General features: G+C 38.4%; 3 protein-coding genes across 3 annotated transcripts; all 3 read right to left on the reverse strand.

Moving 5' to 3' along the window:
• Nucleotides 1–513: 513 nt before the first annotated feature.
• LOC307144761 (chemokine XC receptor 1-like) lies at nt 514–1,356 on the reverse strand (the record flags this gene model as incomplete). Its single annotated transcript, XM_079847324.1, has 1 exon — nt 514–1,356. One exon carries the CDS (start codon nt 1,354–1,356, stop codon nt 514–516), a length of 843 nt encoding a protein of 280 aa, XP_079703450.1.
• Nucleotides 1,357–7,397: 6,041 nt separating this feature from the next.
• On the reverse strand, nt 7,398–10,185 carry LOC307144762 (uncharacterized protein; the record flags this gene model as incomplete). The annotated part of the gene is made up of 2 exons (XM_079847325.1): nt 7,398–7,720; nt 9,408–10,185. The coding sequence occupies 2 exons, from the start codon at nt 10,183–10,185 to the stop codon at nt 7,398–7,400; spliced, it is 1,101 nt and encodes a 366-aa protein (XP_079703451.1).
• A 478-nt stretch (nt 10,186–10,663) lies between these two features.
• On the reverse strand, nt 10,664–21,782 carry LOC307144763 (chemokine XC receptor 1-like; the record flags this gene model as incomplete). Its single annotated transcript, XM_079847326.1, has 2 exons — nt 10,664–10,759; nt 21,132–21,782. The coding sequence occupies 2 exons, from the start codon at nt 21,780–21,782 to the stop codon at nt 10,664–10,666; spliced, it is 747 nt and encodes a 248-aa protein (XP_079703452.1).
• Between the last annotated feature and the right edge of the window lie 764 nt (nt 21,783–22,546).

Consider the following 22,546-nt stretch of genomic DNA (forward strand, 5'->3'; position numbering starts at 1 on the left):
CGTTAGACTAAACTGAAAAGGGTCATAGCACTTGCATATTGTTGTCCTACTGTTAGTTGAACTGCTTCTATTGTTCTCATTTGTAAGTCGCTTTGGATAAAAGCGTCTGCTAAATGAATGAATGTAAATGTAATCTCTGTGACAATCCTCATTATGGAAAAGGTGACACTGGGCCATTGATTCATTTTCTTATTTTTTTTTATTGGTAAAAACAAACCATGAGCTAATAGTAACCACTCATAAATTTGTTAAACACAATCAGAATAAACAGAATAAATCTGACTAGAACAACCAAAAATACAGCAATAAGTCAGTGAATAAACAGTGAATGACAGAAAGTCCCAAAACTGTAAATACATAAGAAATCAAATTACATGACAAAAACCCTGCTAATTCAGACAGGAAAGACTCATCTACAAGGACACAGGTGATTTACAATTTTCCCAAGCAATAATAAAAGTTCGAAGTCATATTTGAGTAACTTCATTTTGTAATATATTTAAGTAGCAGGTTTTATAAGAGACAGGGGCAGGAGAGTTTTCCAGTGCGGTGAAGATAAAGAACAGGCTGAACAAAACCAGCCAGCACAAAACAAACCAAACCAGGGACCCAACATGCAGGATTAAGCTTTTTTGTGGCAATGGAAAAAACTCCTGCAATACTATATGGGACATATGTGATAACCATGCTCACAGTAGTTATTAGAATTAGATCAAATGTTCTTTTCTTGATGTCATTTTCCACCTTGCTCTCTCTCCTTCTCTCTCCTGGTCCTGACTGCTTCAGAGCTCTGAGAACAGCCACAAGACAAAACAATTGGATGAAGAAGAAGTGGAGGAACTGCAGCGAGAAGATCCACATATGTACAGTGTTGTCTGGGTCTATAGTAAGCATGCAGCACAAACAAGAGCCAAGAATAATTATCCAGGCCGCAGTGCAGCAGATCACTCTATATCTGAGAGGTTTGAACTTCAGAAAGGTTACAGGATGAACCACTGCCAGGTAACGCTCAACACAGATCAGACACTGAAACAGAGGACGACCAGTAGTGATTAGTCCTGCTAAAAATAGTTTAAACTGTACAATAAATGAAAACCACTCTGACAGTACAAAGGTCAAACAATTCACGTAGAAACCAGCCTCAGAAATAGAGAAATTGAGGATGAAGAACTCTGATGCAACTCCACTTCCTGTTCCTGTGATGATGAGCCATATAATATAGGAGTGTGTAGGAAGACCAACCAGGAAACTGATGCTGTACACACAAATGTTCAACATTTCTACAAGCCCAATGGAATGAGTTGTGGTGTTTGTAGATATTTCAGGTGTGGTGAAGTTCACTGTAGAGTTATTCATCTCCTCTGTGTTTGTCTTCTCCTCTCAGCTCACAAAACATTATGTAGCTATGATCAATCGAAAGAAAGAAGTGTACATGCAGGCAATTAAATAATAAATACTTAATTAAAACTGAAATAACCAGAGCAAACCAACATTAAATGACTTCAAAATGGTTCTATAAATTCAGTAGTATTTTAGGTTATTTTGTATCTTTATCAGCCTGTTAACTGGCAAAATCTCTCCTTCTATTGTATTTCTACTGAAGTGATTTCTTTTTTTTTTCAATAAAATAAAAAGAGCCCAGTTTCTATTTACTTGTTACATTTTTCCTAAAAAAAACAAATCAACACAGTGACAATTCTTCTTCTTATAATCTGTTTTACCATAAAAGCAAGAAATCAAATCAAAAAGAGAAGTTTATCACCTGATGAGTGAATTTCTGGTCTCTCTGGACTTCTGATCTCTAGTACATTCGTCTCTGCTGTTTTATAGACTGACTTCACAGCTGTAATAAGAATATACGTGCAAGACTTCATCTTTTAGACATCACATAAAACACTAGATATGCAAATGTTTAAAGTAACAAAGGTTCAAATATATAACTTATTGGGTATGTTCACCCAATTGTTCACCAAGGCACAATTTATACACCACATTGAAATAATTATTCCTTATCTGCAGTTCATATGACAACAGCAAGTATTTATCATTTCTTTCAGACTGTGAAGAGATTAAGCACAGGAAAATTGAGGATGTGTGTGTATTTATTTTTTAGTCAGAATTGTGAGATATAAACTCGCAATTCTGAGAAAAAAAAGTCATGAGATGTAATGAGATGTAAGCTCACAATTTTTGTGGCTTAAATTTCGAAAACTGATTTATTGAATAAGTTACTACACCATTAAAATGTATGCGCATGGTCTAAAGCACAGGGCACAAGTTCACTTAGGGCGTGTCCGAATCCACTTTTGCTATTTTAACGACGGGAAAAATGGTCGGTGTGCCAGGCGCATGGTCTAAAAAGTTGTTCCTATTCTCTTAATGAGTAATGGCTGTGTTTTGGGCATAAAGTGCAATAAACCAATCAGAGTCTCATCTCCCATTCCAAAAATGGCAGTTGCACTCACGCCATGGCAGATTAGCTATTTACATGACGGAATTTAATAGTGGAAAGACCGAAGCCGTCTCCAGAGCGCAAACGGAACTGCTCGTGCGCGAGGTAAAAGTGTGCAAGCAGATCATCTATATAGGACAAGCCGGATTCCACCATGTCTTTATGTACACATTAATAATCTTTTACATTGTAATCCTTTTATTTTAAATATTTGGCATGTTTGTGTGCTGCTGTACGTGCGTCCCTGTGTGTTTAATAAGCAGAGTGTACACACGTTGAGGACCCGCATATAGGCGCACATTTCTAACTCGCTTTTTAAATAACAAAAAAAAAAATTGTGCCATTGACTTTAGACCAGGTTTCATTTGGTCAATGGCGCAGTCCATTTCTGTTGCCTCAAAATAACAAAGTGCCAACAATGCGCCAGAACACACCTCGTTTTCAGACCAGCACGCCCATGGGCACACAAATGGGCGCAAATGCATTTGCTATTTAAACAACGTGGCGCAGGATGTGAAAATGATATCTGCGTCAGACTGAAACTAGCAAAAAACACTTGCATCGCGCTTGGCGCTGCATTGCGCTGGGTGTAAGATAGGGCCCTTCGTCTCAGCCTGGGGTGTCCCGGAAAGACAGAGAGACCTCCCGCAACTGATCCAGTGATGACGCCTATGCCTGCCATAGTTGGGGGCTATAAATAGGTCATTTCGTGCAAATTCATCTAAAAGCGCTAAATTTGGCACATACAGTATGTAGCTCAGGTCATACTGAAATGATTTAGCTAGGGCGCTTGAGCCAGTGACCCTCGGGGCCAAGATGGAAGCCAAATCCAATATGGCCGCTGCCCGAAAAGGGTTCCGACTATAACTTTAGAACCACAAGAGCTACAAATACAAACTTGATGTCTTTTTCAGCTTAATTGATCATGGGAAACACATAGGACTGTTTATATTTATGACCCAGTATATCTGGACCCCTTAATCCTCCAATTCCAATATGGCCGCTGTCCAAAAAAACAGTTTTGACTGTAATATAGGGCCTTACACCCCATTGTTTGCGCCAATTTATCTACAAACACCAAATTTGGCATGGATGCAGCAGACAGCATACTGAAATGATTTAGCCTGGGCGCCCGAGCCAGTGATCCCTGAGACCAAGATGGCTGCCAAATCTAATATGGCCACCACCTGAAAAGGGATTTGGCTGCATATTTTGAACCAGATGAGATACAAATGTAAAGTTGATATATATTTCACCTTTTCTGGCTATGGGAAACACACACAAAAAAATGGGGGGGGGGGGGGACTTTGAGTTTAAAATCTTAGACCCGAAACAAAGCTCTCTCTCGATCTGTGTGCTGCTCTCTGTCTCTGTCCGCTTTATCTCAAGAAGGCTCTCTCTCAAGACTAGTAACCATGTAAATGTGCAGATGAAAGAACCCAAATCAAGATCAGAAGAACATGGGTTAAACAGCTTCATTCAAGCCATCTAAACACTCTCGCCTCAATTTTCTTTCTTTTCTAAGTTTTCCTTTCTTTTCGTTGTGAGTCTCGGTTCTAAGTTAAGTTTTGCGGCAAAGTTTCGGTCCCGATTCGACGGCAAAACCAGCTTCAGACAAAGACTTTCATCCATCCGCCAGCAGCTCCAGCACACCACGTGACTGGCCACCGCAGACCCAGGCACAAGGAGACCAGCCAAAGAACCCAGGGAAACCCCCTTTTACGCAACAAAGGGAATTCCCAAAAAGGAATGCAAAAGACAAGCAAGTAACCTCCAGACTAAAAGCTGAACTGGTGTATTGATATAAATTTAATAACCTGCTTAAAACGATAGAAGGGTTAAATTAATGTTTGATGGTTCGTTCAGGTCATGTCTAAGTGCATATGGAATCTTGAGATTTCATCCTCTCACTCTTAAACCCACTCTTTCCTCACTCTATCCCTTCCTGCAACGCGTATGAATGTGTGTGTGTGTGTGTGTGTGTGTGTGTGTGTGTGCGTGTGTTTGTGTTAGATATTAGTTTTATGTGTTAGTAGCCTATATAATCAATAAAGTATTGTTTGTATTTGAAAAGAGATTACTTGTGTTATCTGCTTACGAATTTATTGTCTTGAACTTCGATCTAAGTTATCTATGCTTTTGCCCTTGATTCATTTCTTAATTTGCTGTTAGCTGGGGATTACTATTTCTTGGCCAGAAAGATATTATATTTCCTAGAGTTAATAATTGTTTATGCTTTCTGTTCATTGGATGAACTGATAAAATGATCATACTATTGATTCTGCCACAGTAAATTGTGAAAATAATTAAATTATTAATTATTATTCATAATCCGTTATGAATAATAATTAATTATATTTATACGGGCGTATAAACGCTACAGACATGTCTGCCCTTCAGCCTTGTAATCATCCAGAAGTAGATACAAGAATAATCCTGCAACTTGCACATGCTGGTGCCAATGGCCATAAAAAGGCATTTGTCCGGACTGTCTACAGCGATGTTGTCAGCCTTGCCATCTACTTCTTCAACACACTCGGCCTCACAGAGCTCTGGATCGGCTTTGCAGGTGGAAAAAACTATAGGGACATTCCTGCTCATGAAATCAGCAAGGATCTTGGTCCCCAGAAGTCACTGGCCTTACCACTCTTCCACACTTTAACAGGCTGTGACACAACCTCAGCCTTCCTGGGCCATGGGAAAAAGGGTGCATGGGCAGCTTGGGAGGCAACACCAGATCTCACAGAATCCCTGGTTACCCTCACCTCAGACCCTGAACAGATCAACAATGACGTCCATGTCCAAAGACTGGAGCGTATGGTCGTCATCATGTACAGCAAGAGCTGTGGTTCCAACCGCGTAGATGAAGCTAGACATCACCTTTTCTCGAATGGTACCAAGTCTCTTGAGAACCTGCCTCCCACCCAAGCTGCACTGATTTAGCACATCAAAAGAGGGGCCAGCTGCAGGCCAGCTTCTACTGGAATCAGGCAACCGCTGTCCAGCAAGATATCCCAGAGTTCAATGCATGGGGATGGTATCGGGACTCTACAAGCAAGACTTGGGAACCTTACTGGACTAATCTCGGAGATGCCAGTAAAGCCTGCACCATTCTCCTCCACTGTGGCTGCAAGATAGCATGTAGAGGGCACTGCAAGTGCTGTAAAGCTGGAGTTCGTTGCACTTCTATATGTGCATGTGAGGGTGCTTGTACAAACAATGATGGTGGAGACGATGAGTGATCCGGTGATTGTGAGTGATAATGATAATTCATGTGAGAAAGACCATGAGAATGAGAATTCATGAGAGAGACCATGAGAATTCACTGTTGTTTTTTATGTTATTGCTGTTTTTTTTTTGTTGTTGTTGTTGTTGTTGTTTTTGTTATGCTAAGCAAACTTTTAAGAGTTTTGGACAAATTTACTATATTATTCTTTTAACAATATGATATAATATAAATATTGCTTTGCAATAATAATTGTGTCTTATTCTTTCTTATACGATTACACTTTTAAATGTATATACCTGTGGTACACTGAAAGCATTTCACTTTTATAAGAAAATGAATCAACATTGAGAATAACCTTCAAAGTTGTGGTAAAAAAAGGATTTTCAACCACAGTCTTGAAAAGAATACAGGTTCTAGACTTACACAAGCATAAATATAAATATGCCAATGGACTTCCTGTGGTCAATAAACATAAAATAGACACCACATCCTCATTTGTAGCGCATTTGGTTCAAAATTTTGTAGCCAAAACCCTTTTTCGGACAGCAGCCATATTGAATTTAGGGAATTTGGGGGGTCCTGATATACCCAATCATAAATGTAAGTATTCCTATGGGTTTCCTATGGTCAAAAAGGTAAAATAGACATCAAGTTTGTATTTGTATCTCATCTGACTCAAAAGCTATAGCTGAATCCCTTTCAGGCGGTGGCCATATTGGATTTGGCCGCCATCTTGGTCTCAGGGACCATTGGCTCGGGTGCCCTGGCTAAATCATTTCAGTATGCCCTCAGCTACATCTGTGCCAAATTTGGTGCTTGTAGATGAATTTGCGCGAACAATGGGGTGTAAGGCCCCATACTACAGCCAAAACTGCTTTTTTGGACAGTGGCCATATTGGAATTGGAGGAATAAGGGGTCCAGATGCACCGAGTCATAAATATTAACATTCCTATGTGTTTCCCATGATCAATTAAGCTGAAAAAGATATCAAGTTTGTATTTGTAACTCATGTGGTTCAAAACTTATAGCCGGAACCCTTTTCAGGCAGCGGCCATATTGGATTTGGCCGCCATCTTGGCCCCAAGGGTCGCTGGCTCCGCGCCCTAGCTAAATCATTTCAATATGACCTGAGCTACATCTGTGCCAAATTTAGCGCTTTTAGATTAATTTGCGCGAAAATGTGCTTATGGCCCCCAACTACCACGGAGTTTGAGTCTGAGCCTGACCCAGTGCCCTCCTCGGGCTACGAGCTTGAGCCCCCTCCATGCCCAGAGTTGGAACCAGCCACTGAGTCCACCCCAAAACCATAGTATGTTGTCGCACCCGTCCCGACGTTGGAGCCGATCGTCAGATCCAGTGAGGAGTCAGGTCCGTTGAGACAGTTCTCAGATGAGCCAGTTGAGGAGCGCTGGTTCATCAATTTCACCACGGAGCTCGTCCCACTCCAGCCAACTACACTCTGTATCACCCATATCCTGCCCACCCTATTGTCACCACTATCATTCCCCAGATGCTCCACTGGTGTCTCATGGCTCCTCAACTCTGCCTTCGCCGTTGATCACCGCCAGCTCGTTGACTCCACCTCAGGCTCATTCAACACCAGCACGAAAATGTGATGTGGATCCCCAGGCTACACCTCAGGCCTCTAGGCCCAGTTCTCCACCTCAACCTCTCTGCCCGGTTTTGGTGCGTACTTCCAGGCTTCCGGCTGCACCTCAACCCTCCACCCCTCCAGCTTCACCGGGATCCTCCTTCCCTGCGGTTCCACCATGGTCCTCGCTCCCTCGAGTGTCGGCCCGTTCTGCCAAGCCGCCTCCTCCACCTCGGTTACTCAAGCCGACATCACCACCTCGACCCTCCAGGCCTGCTATATCGCCCTGGGATGTCGTCCTTGCGGCTTTGCTCGTCCCGCTCCACCGCCGTTGGTCAATGTCCAGGCTCTGCCCAGTAAGACTTTTAGGACTCCGCCTTGGCTCCTCCCACCGCCAGTTCCGCCGTGGTATTCTTCTCTGCTGACTCCTCCTGACTCGACCTCCTCCTAAAGTTGGAATTTTGCAAGAATAATTATCCAGACCACAATGCTGCAGATCACTCTATATCTGAGAGGTTTGTACTTCCGAAAGGTTACAGGATGAACCACAGCCAGGTAACGCACAACAAAGATCAGACACTGAAACAGAGGAAGACCAGTGGAGGAGAGTCCTACTAAGAACATTTCAAATCTTGAGACACATGTAAACCACATTGGCGGAACAAAGACCAAACTATTCAGACAGATACGAAGCTCACAAAAACGAGAGATTGAGAATGAAGAACTCTGATGCAACTCCACTTCCTGTTCCTGTTACGATGATTTATATATATATATATATATATATATATATATATATATATATATATATATATATATATATACAATAGGAAAATCAAATGGTCCATACATTTTTAAAGAAATTATCTATAGCCTATTTCTGAAACTGCCAGCACACCTGCCACTCCATCAACACAAAATATGCAAATTTATACCAAGCATTTAAAAAGGAGAGAGAAAAAACTCTTTAATCATCTGTGTTATGATAGGATGTCAAGTTTAATACAACATTCTAAATGGAAAGCCTCCATAAAGGAAAGGTGACACTGAGTCATCAAAAAAACAGCCCATCCCACACGCAATATAGATGGTCACTTAGTAAACCATTCTTACTGAGAAGGCCCCATGGAAAACAAATTTTTTATTAAAAACAGTAAGGAAAATTTCTAATAATCATGCCCATGAACGTGTTAAATAGTTTTATATGGATGAGCATAGACTTTACCTTTTAATGCCACAGTGGCAACCAAAAACAACACTGACGTCACCATGAAATTAAAATGAACAATTCCTATATTTTATGGAATGTTACAGTGTTTATTATAAATGAACTATCCGTGCACATCATTCTTTTTTTAAATGTGCCCTCTTAATCTTACTTCCACAGATTCCAAAAGGCTCAAGTTCATCAGAAACAAAAATAAGTCAAGAAGATTTTTTTGCGAATTTATTATTTATGTTTTGACATCGCCCTGAACAGCATCTATTCGCTTTTATATAGAGTTTTGTCACGCCTTTTATTTACATAAAATATGTGATAAAATGGCCATAATTTTATATAGTGACCACCTAAAACATACATATTAACCTGAAAGCTTAATGTGAAAAATGCCTAATTTTACCAGTATACATTCATGTAAATTCTCATTAAGGTAAACTTCCTGTCTTCTAAACTGATTGTATCACAATTTTTACTCCTGTGTGTTTTTCTGGGAAAAATAAAATAAATGACTGGCTGGTAGCAACCATTTATATCAATTATATCGGACAAGTACACTCAAAATTAACTAAACCTTTGTATAAATAAATAGAATAATTAAAGTACAACTAAAAGTCTGTTTGTGGTGCTGCATCTCTCTAAATAAAAACTGAATGACAGTCATGTCTTGTGCCATTTCACACTGCAAAGGCCATTTAAACATTACGAATGTGAAAATGAATTACAGAGAAATCACAATGTTTAGTGTTGCCATTTGTGTTAGGACAGCTGAAGAAAACAGACATGCCAAGATTAACCCAGAAACAATAATTTAGTAACTTAAGTAAGTAAATTATAACAATTGCAGATTTTATGATGAACAGAGGCAGGAGAGTTTTCTAGTGCGGTGCAGATAAAGAATAGGTTGCACAAAACCAGCCAGCATAAAACAAGTCAGAGCAGTGAACCAAACTGTTGGATTATTTTCTGCCGTTAGAATGATAAAGATTCCTGTGATTGCAAATGGGAAATATAGGATAATAATGTTCATAGTAGTTATTAGAATGAGATTGAATGCTCTTCTCTTCGTATGGTTTTCCTCCACTCTCTCTCTTCTTCTCTCTCCTGGTCCTGACTGCTTCAGAGCTCTGAGAACAGCCACAAGACAAAACATCTGGATAAGGATGACCAGTGAAAGCTGCATGGACAAGAACCATATATGTGCATGAATGTTGTTTGAGGTTAAATACATGCAGACCAAACAGGAGCCAAAACTAATTATCCAGGCCGCAGTGCAGCAGATCACTCTATATCTGAGAGGTTTGTACTTCAGAAAGGTTACAGGATGAACCACTGCCAGGTAACGCTCAACACACATCAGACAATGAAACAGAGGACGACCGGTGAATGTAAGTCCTAATAAAAAAGCATCTAATATCTTAAAACTTGAAATCCAGATCGACAGTATAAAGACCAAATTATTCAGACAGATACCAATCTCACTAAAGGAGAGATTGAGGATGAAGAACTCTGATGCAACTCCACTTTCTGTTCCTGTGATGATGAGCCATATAATATAGGAATGTGTTGGTAGACTAAAAAACAAATTGATGCTGTACACACAGATTTCCAGACAGTCTAGTACCCCAATGGACTGAGTTGTGGAGTTTGTTGATATTTCAGATGTGATGAAGTTCACTGTAGAGTTATTCATCTTGTCTGTATTTGTCTTCTCAGTTCAGCAGCGCACAAACTGTGGTAATGTAACCATGATCTAAGAAGAGAGAAGAGTGAATGAACCAGGTATAATTAGGATTTAGGTTAATATACATTCAAGTGCAAAATATCATCTTGTATCATATTTCCCATGAATGGATTTCATTTAAATTGTTACTTCTTGAACGTGTTTTCGTGCTCTGAACAGCATTTCAGGAAGTGTGTGCCGCTGTGTCAGCGGCCAGGGCCTTATCCCTGATGCGGTCGCCGAGCTGCGCCGTACCACAGATCTTGCTGTCTGGGCCACCAAGCAAACAGCTGCCGCTATCGGTCGCTTAATGGCGGGTATGGTGGCCATGGAGAGACATCTGTGGGTTAACCTGGCTGACATCAGGGATAAAAGCACTTTCTCCTCGATGCACCAGTATCACCCTCTGCTCTTTTTGGCACTTCCGTCGAGGCTGTGGTCGAAAAGTTTAGATAAGTGAGGGTGCGGTCCACGCCGTCTCAGATCTGCACCAGATCCGCACCTCCCTCAGGTGCCTGGACCCTGGGCTATCTCCGTCTGAGGACTACAGACAGGCCCAGATGCAGAGTGTCGCCAACCTAATCAGGGGGGTAGGCTTGGAAAAGGCATAACCAGAGGAAGGTGAAGAAAGACCTGAGGGAGGTTATTGAGAGTAAGCGCACTGGCAACCAGCCGCACTTTAGAAAGAAGTAACATCTCCTTCCTCTCAGGAGGGTTTTTTTCTTGCAGGCAGTTTTCCATCTATACATTTATCTTAAATTTGTGGCCACCTACCCCATGAGTGGGGTCCCTAAGTAGGCGGCTCCTTCATACTGTTTTAAGTTTGAAGCTGCCTCACCATACTGACTGGTTTTATTATTAGATAGCTCCCTTATGTTTAATGAAGCTGTGGCTGCCTCCCCAGATGCTGGTCCCTAAGCAGGCGGCCCCTTCATGAGTTACTATATGTTCCAGGGCAAGCTGCCTCCCCCTTGCAGAGGGTTCGTAAGCAGGCAGCTTCCTTAGGTCTTGAACTAGTAGCTGCCTCCCCCAAGCTGGGGTCTTCAAGCAGGCGGCTACATCGTGAGCTTGCATAAGGATTAAGCTGCCTCCCCCTAATAGTGGGTTATCTAAGCAGGACAGGTACTGTAGCTCCCGTATGTCTTGAGAATTGATCTGCCCATTTCAGATAAAGGATAGGCTGAACAAAGCCAGCCAGCACAAATCAAACCAATGGACCTATGTGGCACAACAGGCACAAAATAAAATAACTCAAAAAAAGAGTTATTCAGGCAGCAGTGCAGCAGATCACTCTATATCTGAGAGGTTTAGACTTTAGAAAGGTTACAAGATGAACCACTGCCTGATAACGCTCAACACACATCAGACACTGAAACAGAGCACACCATTATTAAATTACATCTTTCTACATTTCTACTTCTGCTTCTATCAGCTTCATAGAGTATTGTTTGCTCTTCTAGTAAATTGTGTGTCCCTTTGGATAAAAACATATGTTAACTGAGCAACTGTAAATTTACACTGAAGTGTTATTAACCTTCATTAGGCAACATTTAATTTGAAGTATATGCAAAACTGCATGAACACAGCAATAGTGTTGTTAAAAACAAGATATTAAATTAAAAAGAGGTGTTTATCACCTGGAGAGTGAATGTCCAGTCTCTGTAAATGTGTATAAATCGATGTGCTGTGTTTTGTAGACTGACTTCACAGCTGTTACAGAACATGTGCATGACTTCATCTGCTACACGTCACATAAAACACCAGATATGCAAATAAGGTAAATGTTAAAAAGACTGCATTAATGGAATGCAGCTGATAAAAGCTGATAAAAATAAAAAAAGACATCATAATATCATAAACTTACATAATGAAAGTGCCTGATTTCTTAATTTCTTTTTAATAATTGTTTTTATTGTCTGACCTCGGTTTGAACTCATACAATATAATGAATGTCCAGTCTTCACAAACAATCTTTATACCCCTTACGAAAAAGAAGTTTATTCAAGTGTTCTATTAGTATACTTCTTTTAAACTAAAAATACTTTCAGTCTACATTTTATATACTTCCCAAAAATATACTTTATATACTTCTCAGAAATATACTTAAAATTACACTTAAGTGTGCTTGACTACAGAATCTCCAGATCAAAACACAGGAGAAGAAGAAGCTGAAACAGCGATAGAAGGATTGCTCACTCAAATGTAAAATAACGTGATCATCAAACATTAAACAGCGTGTAAATCAAAACTGCTTAATATTACCAAATGAAATTAAGCGTAACCCATGAAGAGAAAACGACTGTGAAGCTTTGGGGGTGTTGAACTCGATCTACTCCATCTGTGTTTTGATCATCGTTCTGAATCTGATCAAGGCATAGTCTTTGACAAAAATGTGATTTTCTCAACTTTTTTGTTCAAAATGTTGCCTTTCTTTATGAAACTTACCGACATTCAAGTGTTGATAAAAAAGGATGCATGAAGCTAATAAAAAGTTTTTAAAATGAAAGTACAGTTAAAATTTTTCAAGTATGAAAAATATCTACATTTGAACATAATAGTATACTGCAAGTGCAAAAATAATATATAAATAGTAAACTAAGTATAATGTTATGTTCACTTAAAGAAAACTTACAAGTATACTTGCAGTACAAACTACTAAACAAGTAGTTTACTGAGAGTACACTTCAGTGTGTACTTAAATAAACTAATACATTTACTACTTGTATTAAAATAGTAAACTACTAGTATACTTATAAGTTCACTTGTAGTACAGATGCATTACAAATGAGCAACCTAGTTGTGTACTTAAAGTTTACTACTCTTACACTTATAGTACACTTAAACGTATACTTTTATATACTAAAAGTGGGCCAATTTAGTCCCAAGCAGTATTGAAATAGTACACTTACAAGTTTACTACAAGTACACATTAATATTAGTTAATTAATTAATTAATATTAATGTAATATTAACATTAATATTCTCACAAAGTTATCAGTAATTTGCATACGATTCAATAACTTAATCTAGTACTGCAAATATTATGACTAACAGAGGCAGGAAAGTTTTCCAGTGCGGTGCAGAAAAAGAACAGGCTAACAACAAACAAAGCAGTAAACCAGTTTGTCTGGGAACTGTCTGATGTCATAATTTCAGAGAATCCTGTGATTATTTGTGAAATGTATATGATAACTATGATTAGTTATTAGAATGATATTAAATGCTATTCTCTTCATGTGGTTTTCCTCCTCTCTCTCTCTCCCTCTCTCCTGGTCCTGACTGCTTCAGAGCTCTGAGAACAGCCACAAGACGAAACAACTGGAAGGAGAGGACCAGTACCATTTGCATCGATGAGAGCCATGTATGTATTATATATCTGTTTTATAAGCGCTCTTTGGTTACGTGGATGTCTATCATCGTATAAAGCCCGCCCTGACAATTTGATTGGTCCGAACAGCTCTGGTTTGAGCATAATTGCTCCACAACGGATCAAGTCCAGACCAAACTTTCCGACCTAAAAATTCAAGGTATACATTTTGCTAGTCTAAGTGTTCAAATCAATAATCACTCAAATCTGTAAGAAAATAAATTATCACTGCAACCATTTTTATTCAGTCCTCCCAAATATTCTTCAATTGTCTGACACTAGATGGCACAGGTGCCACTTTTTCAACACCTTAAATGCAAATTCTTAGACTGAGACATTTGTGTTGACAGGAAGTCAAGTTTATTGCTATAATCTCTGTGGCAACCATCAGTAGGGAAAAGGTGACACTGGGCCATGATGTGTTTTATTGGATAAACAATCTGCAAAGAGTACATCAGTAAGTCAGTTTGTAATAAACAGTGAAACACTTACATATTCTGATTATGTAAAAAGATACATTTACACAGACTCTTCAATGCGAAACTCATTTACAGAGGAATCACAATGCAACTTATGTGTTACATTTATGACAAAATGTTGCTATATTAAATCTAGTAAAAAGGATCAATCCCAGGACATGTTTGCATTCACACAGATGGCACTCTAGCAATTCTATGCAATTTTCTTGGATCAATTCTCTGTGTGAAAGGGGTTCGATGGGTGTTATGTTCATGAGTGAAATTATGTTGTAGACTACTATTTTGAAAAGGAAGCCTGATCTGTCGTGTTATGTGGACATAAGGGGCCCTATTTTAACGATCTAAGCACATGGTCTAAAGCGCAAGTTCAGTTAGGGCGTGTCCGAATCCACTTTTGCTAGTTTAACGACGGGAAATATAGTCGGCGCGTCAGGCGCATGGTCTAAAAGGGTTGTCCCTATTCTCTTAATGAGTAATGGGTGTGTTTTGGGATTTACGTGTGGTAAACCAATCAGAGTCTCATCTCCCATTCCCTTTAAATGCCAGTTGCGCTCGTGCCATGGCAGATTCACTATTTACATGACGGAATTTGATAGTGGAAAGACTGAAGCTGTCTCCAGAGCGCAAACGGATGTGCTCGTACGTGAGGTTAAAGTGCGCAAGCAGACCATCTACGGAACAAGACGGATTCCACCATATCTTTATTTACACAATAATAATCTTTTACATTGTAATCCTTTTAATTTTAATATTTGGCATGTTTGTGTGTGCTGCTGCCCCTGTGTGTTTAATAAGTAGAATGTACGTGCGTTGTGGACCCGCCTATAGACACACATTACTAACGCGCTCTTTAAATAACAAAAAAAAAAATGCTCCATTGATTTTAGACCAGGTTTCAGTTGGTCAATGGCGCAGTTCTGTTGCCTCAAAATAGCAATGCGCCAACAATGCGCCAGAACACACCTCGTTTTCAGACCAGCACGCCCATGGGCGCACAAATGGGCGCAAATGCATTTGCTATTTAAACAACGTGGCGCAGGACGTGAAAATGATAACTGCGTCAGGCTGAAACTAGCAAAAAACACTTGCATCGCGCTTGGCGCTGCATTGCGCCAGGTGTAAGATAGGGCCCAAGTATATATTATGCAAATATTATGGAAAACCGAGGCAGGAGAGTTTTCCCGTACGGTGCAAATAAAGAACAGGGTGCACAAAACCAGCCAGCGCAAAACAAATCACTGAAGGAGTCCAAACTTCCTGAATATAGCGTTTTGTCAGATTGGTAAATAATGCTGAAATAGTAATCGGCACATATATGATGACCATGTTCACTACTGTTATTATAATGAGATAAAATGCTCTTCTCTTCATGTGGTTTTCATCCTTTCTCCCTCTTTCTCTTTCTCCTGGTCCTGACTGCTTCAGAGCTCTGAGAACAGCCACAAGACAAAACAACTGGATGGAGAGGAAGAGGAGGAACTGCAGTGAGATGAACCATGTATGTGCATTAATGATGAATGAAGCTAAAATGAACATGGAGCACAAACAAGAACCTAGAGTGATTATCCAGGCCACAGTGCAGCAGATCACTCTATATCTGAGAGGTTTGTACTTCAGAAAGGTTACAGGATGAACCACTGCCAGGTAACGCTCAACACAGATCAGACACTGAAACAGAGGACGACCAGTGACAGCTAGTCCTGTCATTAAAACTTTTAGTGTCAAGAGACTTGAAAACCAACTTGAAAGTACAAGGATCAAACAATTCAAACAGTTTCCAATCTCACATATGGAGAAATTGAGTATGAAGAACTCTGATGCAACTCCACTTCCAGCTCCTGTGATGATGAGCCAGATAATATAGGAGTGAGTAGGAAGACCAACCAGGAAATTGATGCTGTATACACAGATTTCCAGACTTTTCTGTGGTTCAATGGATTGAGTTGTGAAGTTTGTAGATGCTTCGGGTGCTGAGTTATTCATCTTTAGGTTTGTCTTTTCATTTTAATGGTTCATAAAAACTTATTTTGTGATCTACACAAAGAGATAAGTGTTATTGAACCAGATCTGTAATAAAAAAAATGTTTTTTTAAAAACATTTCAATATATCCAGATTTTACATTTCAGTCGGTAAATGTTCCCAGTTTAAATCTGAATAGAGCAACATCATTAAATGATGAAAAATAGATTGTTTAACAAAGTAATATTCGCAGGCTACATTCACCTGCAAAATCTAATTTTTATAATATGCATTTAATGAATGAATGAATTTAATCATGAATTAATGAATTTAAACTGTTAGTTCTCTTCAATTAAACAAAGCTCAGTCCCATTTTACTCAGTGGATAAAGCATTAACTCCATCCCAAATCTTTGGACATTATCAGATAAACACAGTGACACTGTTGCTTATTATTAAGGGTATAAAACAGAATAATCAAAGAGAGAAGTTTATCACCTGAAGATTGAATGTTCAGTCTCTCTGGATATGTATATATCTCTGTGCTGTGTTTTAAGTTCACAGCTGCCACAAGAATATATGTGCATGACTACATCTGCTACACGTCACATTAAACATCATATACGCAAATATTTAGAGTAAAACAATTAACAAAATTCAAGGCATTTTTTACACATTTATCAAGTGACCCTGAACTTCAAAATATAATTTTCATATGATACAACATACAATGGTGAGTTTTCAGTCTTCCCAAACAATCCATATAAATAATGAGATGGAAAATTGAGGCTCTGTAATTGATGTGATTTATTGGAAAAACAAACTAATAGCAACCACTCATTTTATTAATAGGATATGAGGTTTCATGCACTCATGCTGTGACTATCTGAACGACCTTAAATAAGTTCAAATATCACAGAACTTCTGCTAGGCATTTTCTAGAAGTCAAAGTGCACATGTTTTTTTTCAGTCCTCTGAAAAGTGAAGTTATGTTTGAAAGGTATCAAGTTGATATCAACTTGATACGTAAATGTAAAATGTAAAATCTGGATATATTGAAATGCAAAATCTGGAAATGTAAAATCTGGATATATTGAAATGTTTTTTTTTGTTATTGTTGTTGTTTTTATTACAGATCTGGTTCAATAACACTTATCTCTTTGTGTAGATCACAAAATAAGTTTTTATGAACCATTAAAATGAAAAGACAAACCTAAAGATAAATAACTCAGTGAACATCACAACATCACAAGTACATTTGAGTACAAACTAATCCCTAGATTTGAAGAGTTAAATAATATCATAAGCAGGTTTTATGGAGAAAAGAGGCAGGAGAGTTTTCCAGTCCGGTGCAGATAAAGAACAGGCTGAACAAAACCAGCCAGAACGTAACAAGTCACAGCCAAAGACCAAACTTTCTGAATTATCAGTTTTGTCAGAATGGTAAACAACGTTGTGAGAGTAAGTGGCAGATATGTGAAATCCCAACAAACTAGAACATTAAGCATTAATGAGTTTCAATGTTTTTCATCCTGCTCAAAAGAACTTCATTCATTCATTCATTCCCAAAATAACAATTCTATCATATTTTGCTTATTAAATTGTTACCTCTGTTCAATGAAACAAAAAGAGCTCAATCTCATTATATTCAATAGTAAACTTTCCTCGGAAATCACTTTGGACTTTTTCAGAAAAATACTGTGATTTTTTTTTTATATTAAGGATAAAAACAAAAACTAAATTAGTTTGTCACCTGGGGTCCGTTCTTCGTACGTCGCTAACTCACTTAGCTGGATTTGATTGTTGGCGATTTGGCATGATCTTGGATTGTTTGGTTCTTCAACGCTCATCCTGGACTTGCTGTCATAGCAACATGTGCGCAAAGTTAAACCTGCTCGGGAGCAGGCTTATTTCATATTAACAGGATTAGATCCCGGCTTCATAAGCGGAGCTGATACGGGAAGTCCAGCGCAGCGCGATAGTGCACTTTCTTTCTGAGATATAGCCTATATTTTTTCTTGTGATTTGTGAGATTGTCGTTTTTTGTCGCTTTTATGTTTAAAAAACAGTTTTAGGTTTTTCTTGTGGCATTTCCAAGCCACTTAAGACCCAATGTTGTAAAGCAGTTTTTTTTTTTTTTTTTTTTAGGCTATCATAATTTTTTATGAAGATCATACAATCATGACCATGCCGATTACAGATATGTCACTCAGGCTTCACTAACGTGATTGGTACCATAGACTATAGGCTAGACCATAGACTGCCATCAAGGCCTCAATGAAGGGGATTATGTGAACAGAAAGGGGATTCACAATGTAAATGTGCAGCCCAGTTACTATTGTGATTCTTAATATTCCAGATTAGTAATATTATATCAAATTTAAAAAAGGCAGTTGACTAAAATCTTCCATATCACATACCAAAATGGCCAGGATCTGTGCATGACTTAAGAATTTTCAGAGATTCACATTTATGCACATTATTTGAAAGTGGTTAGGAAAGTTCCACAATTAAATATCAAGCTCACTGTATTATATACACTTATGCTGATCCAAACAGAACTGCATTTTTTCATAGGTTATTATGATATGTTCCTGCCTGCAGACAGGTGTTTTATGACCCCATTCCCTGACCCAAACCAGTTACAATGCAGCTCTTGCCAGGACAAGGGCACACAATGAAATGAACTTTGGCTAACTAAAGGGAAGATTTCAGTGTCTGAAACGTCTGAGGGTTGCACACCTGACAGGGCCTGTGACATTGTTGCATGTGCCATATTACACAACATTGCCAAAAAAAACCCCACTTTTCATTAAATGTTTAATAAAAGACAAATATGCTTAGTTCCTTGAGTTTTATTTCAATTGTTCTTTGTAAAGAAAAGCCAGTGGTCAAGTGCCTGCAACAAGAGATATTAGACACATGCCTCATGCAACAAATAAAAAGCAAAAGTTGGCTATACACTGCCCACCTGTAGGCCTATGTCTCCTCTGTCTGGGCAGACTCTTCTGTAGGCCTTTCTGTAGATGTGGAATCCTGCAACTTACATTGCAGCCATAAAGCATACAAGTATAAATTAAATAAAGTTATTTATGCACTTGCAGGTAGGCTAGTTCCTCCATATGACAGTTATCTGAGAGGGTTTATTCACTGTCCAGTGCAATGGAAACAAATGGACATTACAAAGTCTTATACTTTCTTTCCTTTGGAAAGTTAGAAATGTCCACTTACTGCACATATTTCAGCCACCACTTTCTTGGGAACAGATACAAGTGTTGGTGTATTATGTAAAAGTGCACAAAAGAGGAAAACACAATGTCATTACAATGAACTACACTGGGGAAAAATGTGCTCAATAACTCATGGCAAAACATTTTTACATTAACATAAGTTTATCAGTTTTCACTTTCACAAGTCAAAGCAATTCATCATTCCTCAAGATTTAACAGTTGAAATGACTATACAGCCTTAATTTAATGCAGCAAAAATTATTTTACAGTGTAGGCTACTAAGATCTTTTCTATTTTTCTTCTCAGCCTTTTTCTTGGTTGCTTTTATAAACAGAACACCATTTATTTAACAGTGCCTTTTATAAAAGAGACTATAATATAACTAAAAATTACCATTATGTAGAATATTGTTGTACTTCACTTTTATTTGTTCCCATGTTCTAGTATGGTGACTGACATTACAATGCACAAAGTAATTATGCAATTATTAAAATACAAAAATATAGGCTAATAAGTGATAAAAACATCTAACATGGCCACTTCTAACGGATTTAAATTGTCTGCTACTTTTTGCCAGCCCTCTCTCCTGGCTTTTGCAGACTTTGAGGTGTTCCCTGGCGTTTTGATTAAACATTAAAATTCCGAATAAACTTCGACTATTAGTTCTTGCTCTGCTGAGGAGAAAAACTGAGCGCGCTCTTTGGCCACGCTGAGCAGCCAATAGCAGCGTTGCTGATCAATGTTTCTACTATCGATACATATCCCCTTTTAAACCAGCGCATGAACGCGCAATTATCTCAGATAACACAATCCAGCTATACTAATCATATCCGGCAAGTGTGTTCGAACCACCGAGTTAGCCAGATCATGATTCGCACGATGATATCATCTTGGATGTGTCATTTGATCTCGGATGTAATGAGCAACGTACGAAGAACGGGCCCCTGAAAAGTGAATGTCCCCTCTCGGATGTAAATATCTGTGCTGTGTTTGTAGACTGACTTCACAGTCATCACAAGGATGTCAATGCATGACTTCATCTGTTTCCTGCCGCATAAAACATACAAATATTTAAAGTAAAAAAACAAAACAAAACAAAAACTGAGAGTCTGAGTAAACTTATTAAAAGAAATTCACTTTTATATATGGAAAATGTTCATCTGGAAGCTTGTGATTGACCAGTTAGAATAAAGTATTCCAGTGTGCCACATAATATTGCTTCTATACAAGAAAGTAGCAAATTAAAATAAATCACATGAATACTATTTTTTGCAGACTGAATATTCAATCTTCAAAAATATTCAAACAGGTGCAACTCATTCATTTTTAGACTGAGTATTTAAGAGAGCAAGAAAGAATGAGAGAGAGATAGATAAATAAATAATAAATATGGGGAGTGCAAAAGGTGACTGATTAAGTGGTTTATTGGATAAACAAACACACTGATATCAAACAACCATATTTAATTAACACACTCAGAAAAAGCTAGATCTATGTGTAAATAAACATGGAAATTAAAGATCTTTATACTCGCATGAACTGACAATAAAACTAAAAAATAATTTTACATAAAACTTCATTTAAAGATCAGAGCAAACACTAAGAGGAAAGAGACACTTCAGCTGATAATACCGAAAATGGCCCATCCACTAATAAAAATTATTTAAAAAGTGAGACAATGTGAAGTAATTTTTTGTCAGTTTATGATGAACAGAAGCCGGAGAGTTTTCCAGTGCGGTGAAGATAAAGAGCAGGCTGAACAAAACTAGCTAGAACATAACAAACCAAACCAGGAGCCCAAAATGTCCAAATATACTGGTTTATCAGAATTATAAATACTCCTGCGATAATAATTGGCACATATGCAAAAACTATGTTCACAGTAGTTATTAGAATTATATAAAATGCTCTTCTCTTCATGTGGTTTTCCTCCTCTCTCTCTCTCCCTCTCTCTCCTGGTCCTGACTGCTTCAGAGCTCTGAGAACAGCCACAAGACAAAACAACTGGATGGAGAGGAAGAGGAGGAACTGCATCATGAAGAACCATGTATGTGCATTAATATTATTTAACATTAATGTGATCATGCAGCACAAACAGGAGCCAAGAATAATTATCCAGGCCGCAGTGCAGCAGATCACTCTATATCTGAGAGGTTTGTACTTCAGAAAGGTTACAGGATGAACCACTGCCAGGTAACGCTCAACACACATCAGACACTGAAACAGAGGACGACCAGTGATGGAAAGTCCTAGTAAAAACAGTGCTAATGGCTGAAGAACTGAAATCCACTGAGCCAGTACAAAAAACAACAAATCCAGACAGTTTACAATCTCACAAACAGAGAGATTGAGGATGAAGAACTCTGATGCGACTCCACTTCCTGTTCCTGTGATGATGAGCCATAGAATATAGGAGTGTGTAGGAAGACCAAAAAGAATATTGATGCTGAACACACACGTGTCCATATACCCCACTATCAATATAGAAGGGGTTGTGGAGTTGGTGGAAGCTCCTGGTGTGGTGGAGTTCATTTCCTCCTCGTTTGTCTTTTGAGTTCACAAAAGATAAATAGTATTGCTATAAGAAGAGAGAATTATAAACATATGGGGTTACTCAGACGACAGTTCAACTTAAGCAAGATAAAACATATTATTTAAAAACATTTTCCGTCAACCCCAGCAATTCAACACAGTTTACAGTTAAAAAATGGGTAATTTTATTATACTGATCATTTAATACATTGCAGTATGTCTTAATGCACTCTTAAAAATAAACAGTGATTCAATAGAAGAACCATTTTAGTTCTCCAAAAAAACCTAAAATAACAATTTTTGAAGAACAATCTCAAGAACTTTTTGTGCACTTGAAAGGTTCCATGTTAAAGGTTCTTCATGAAATCACACATGCCAATAAAGAACCTTTATTTTTAAGAGTGTTCCCTAATGTCAAGTAAATTGCTAATTCACTTTGATGAAACAAATAGAGATCAGTTCTGTTTGACTCAAGTGGTCCATCTAACATGCCCATAACCCTTTTACTATGACTGATAACCACAGCAACATTGTCATATCATTCAGCGGTAAAAAGAAAAATAATTCAATTTATCACCTGAAGAGTGAATGTCCAGTCTCTCTGGATGTGTATAAATCTCTGTGCTGTGTTTTATAGACTGACTTCACAGCTGTCACAAGAATATATGTGCATGACTTCTGCTACACGTCACATAAAACATCAGATATGCAAATATTAAAAGTAAAAAGGTTTAAAAAGATCATAAAAACATATACTCTTATTT

The sequence above is a fragment of the Squalius cephalus genome (genome assembly GCF_949319135.1).
Source record: "Squalius cephalus genome assembly, chromosome: 17".
NCBI lineage: Eukaryota > Metazoa > Chordata > Actinopteri > Cypriniformes > Leuciscidae > Squalius > Squalius cephalus.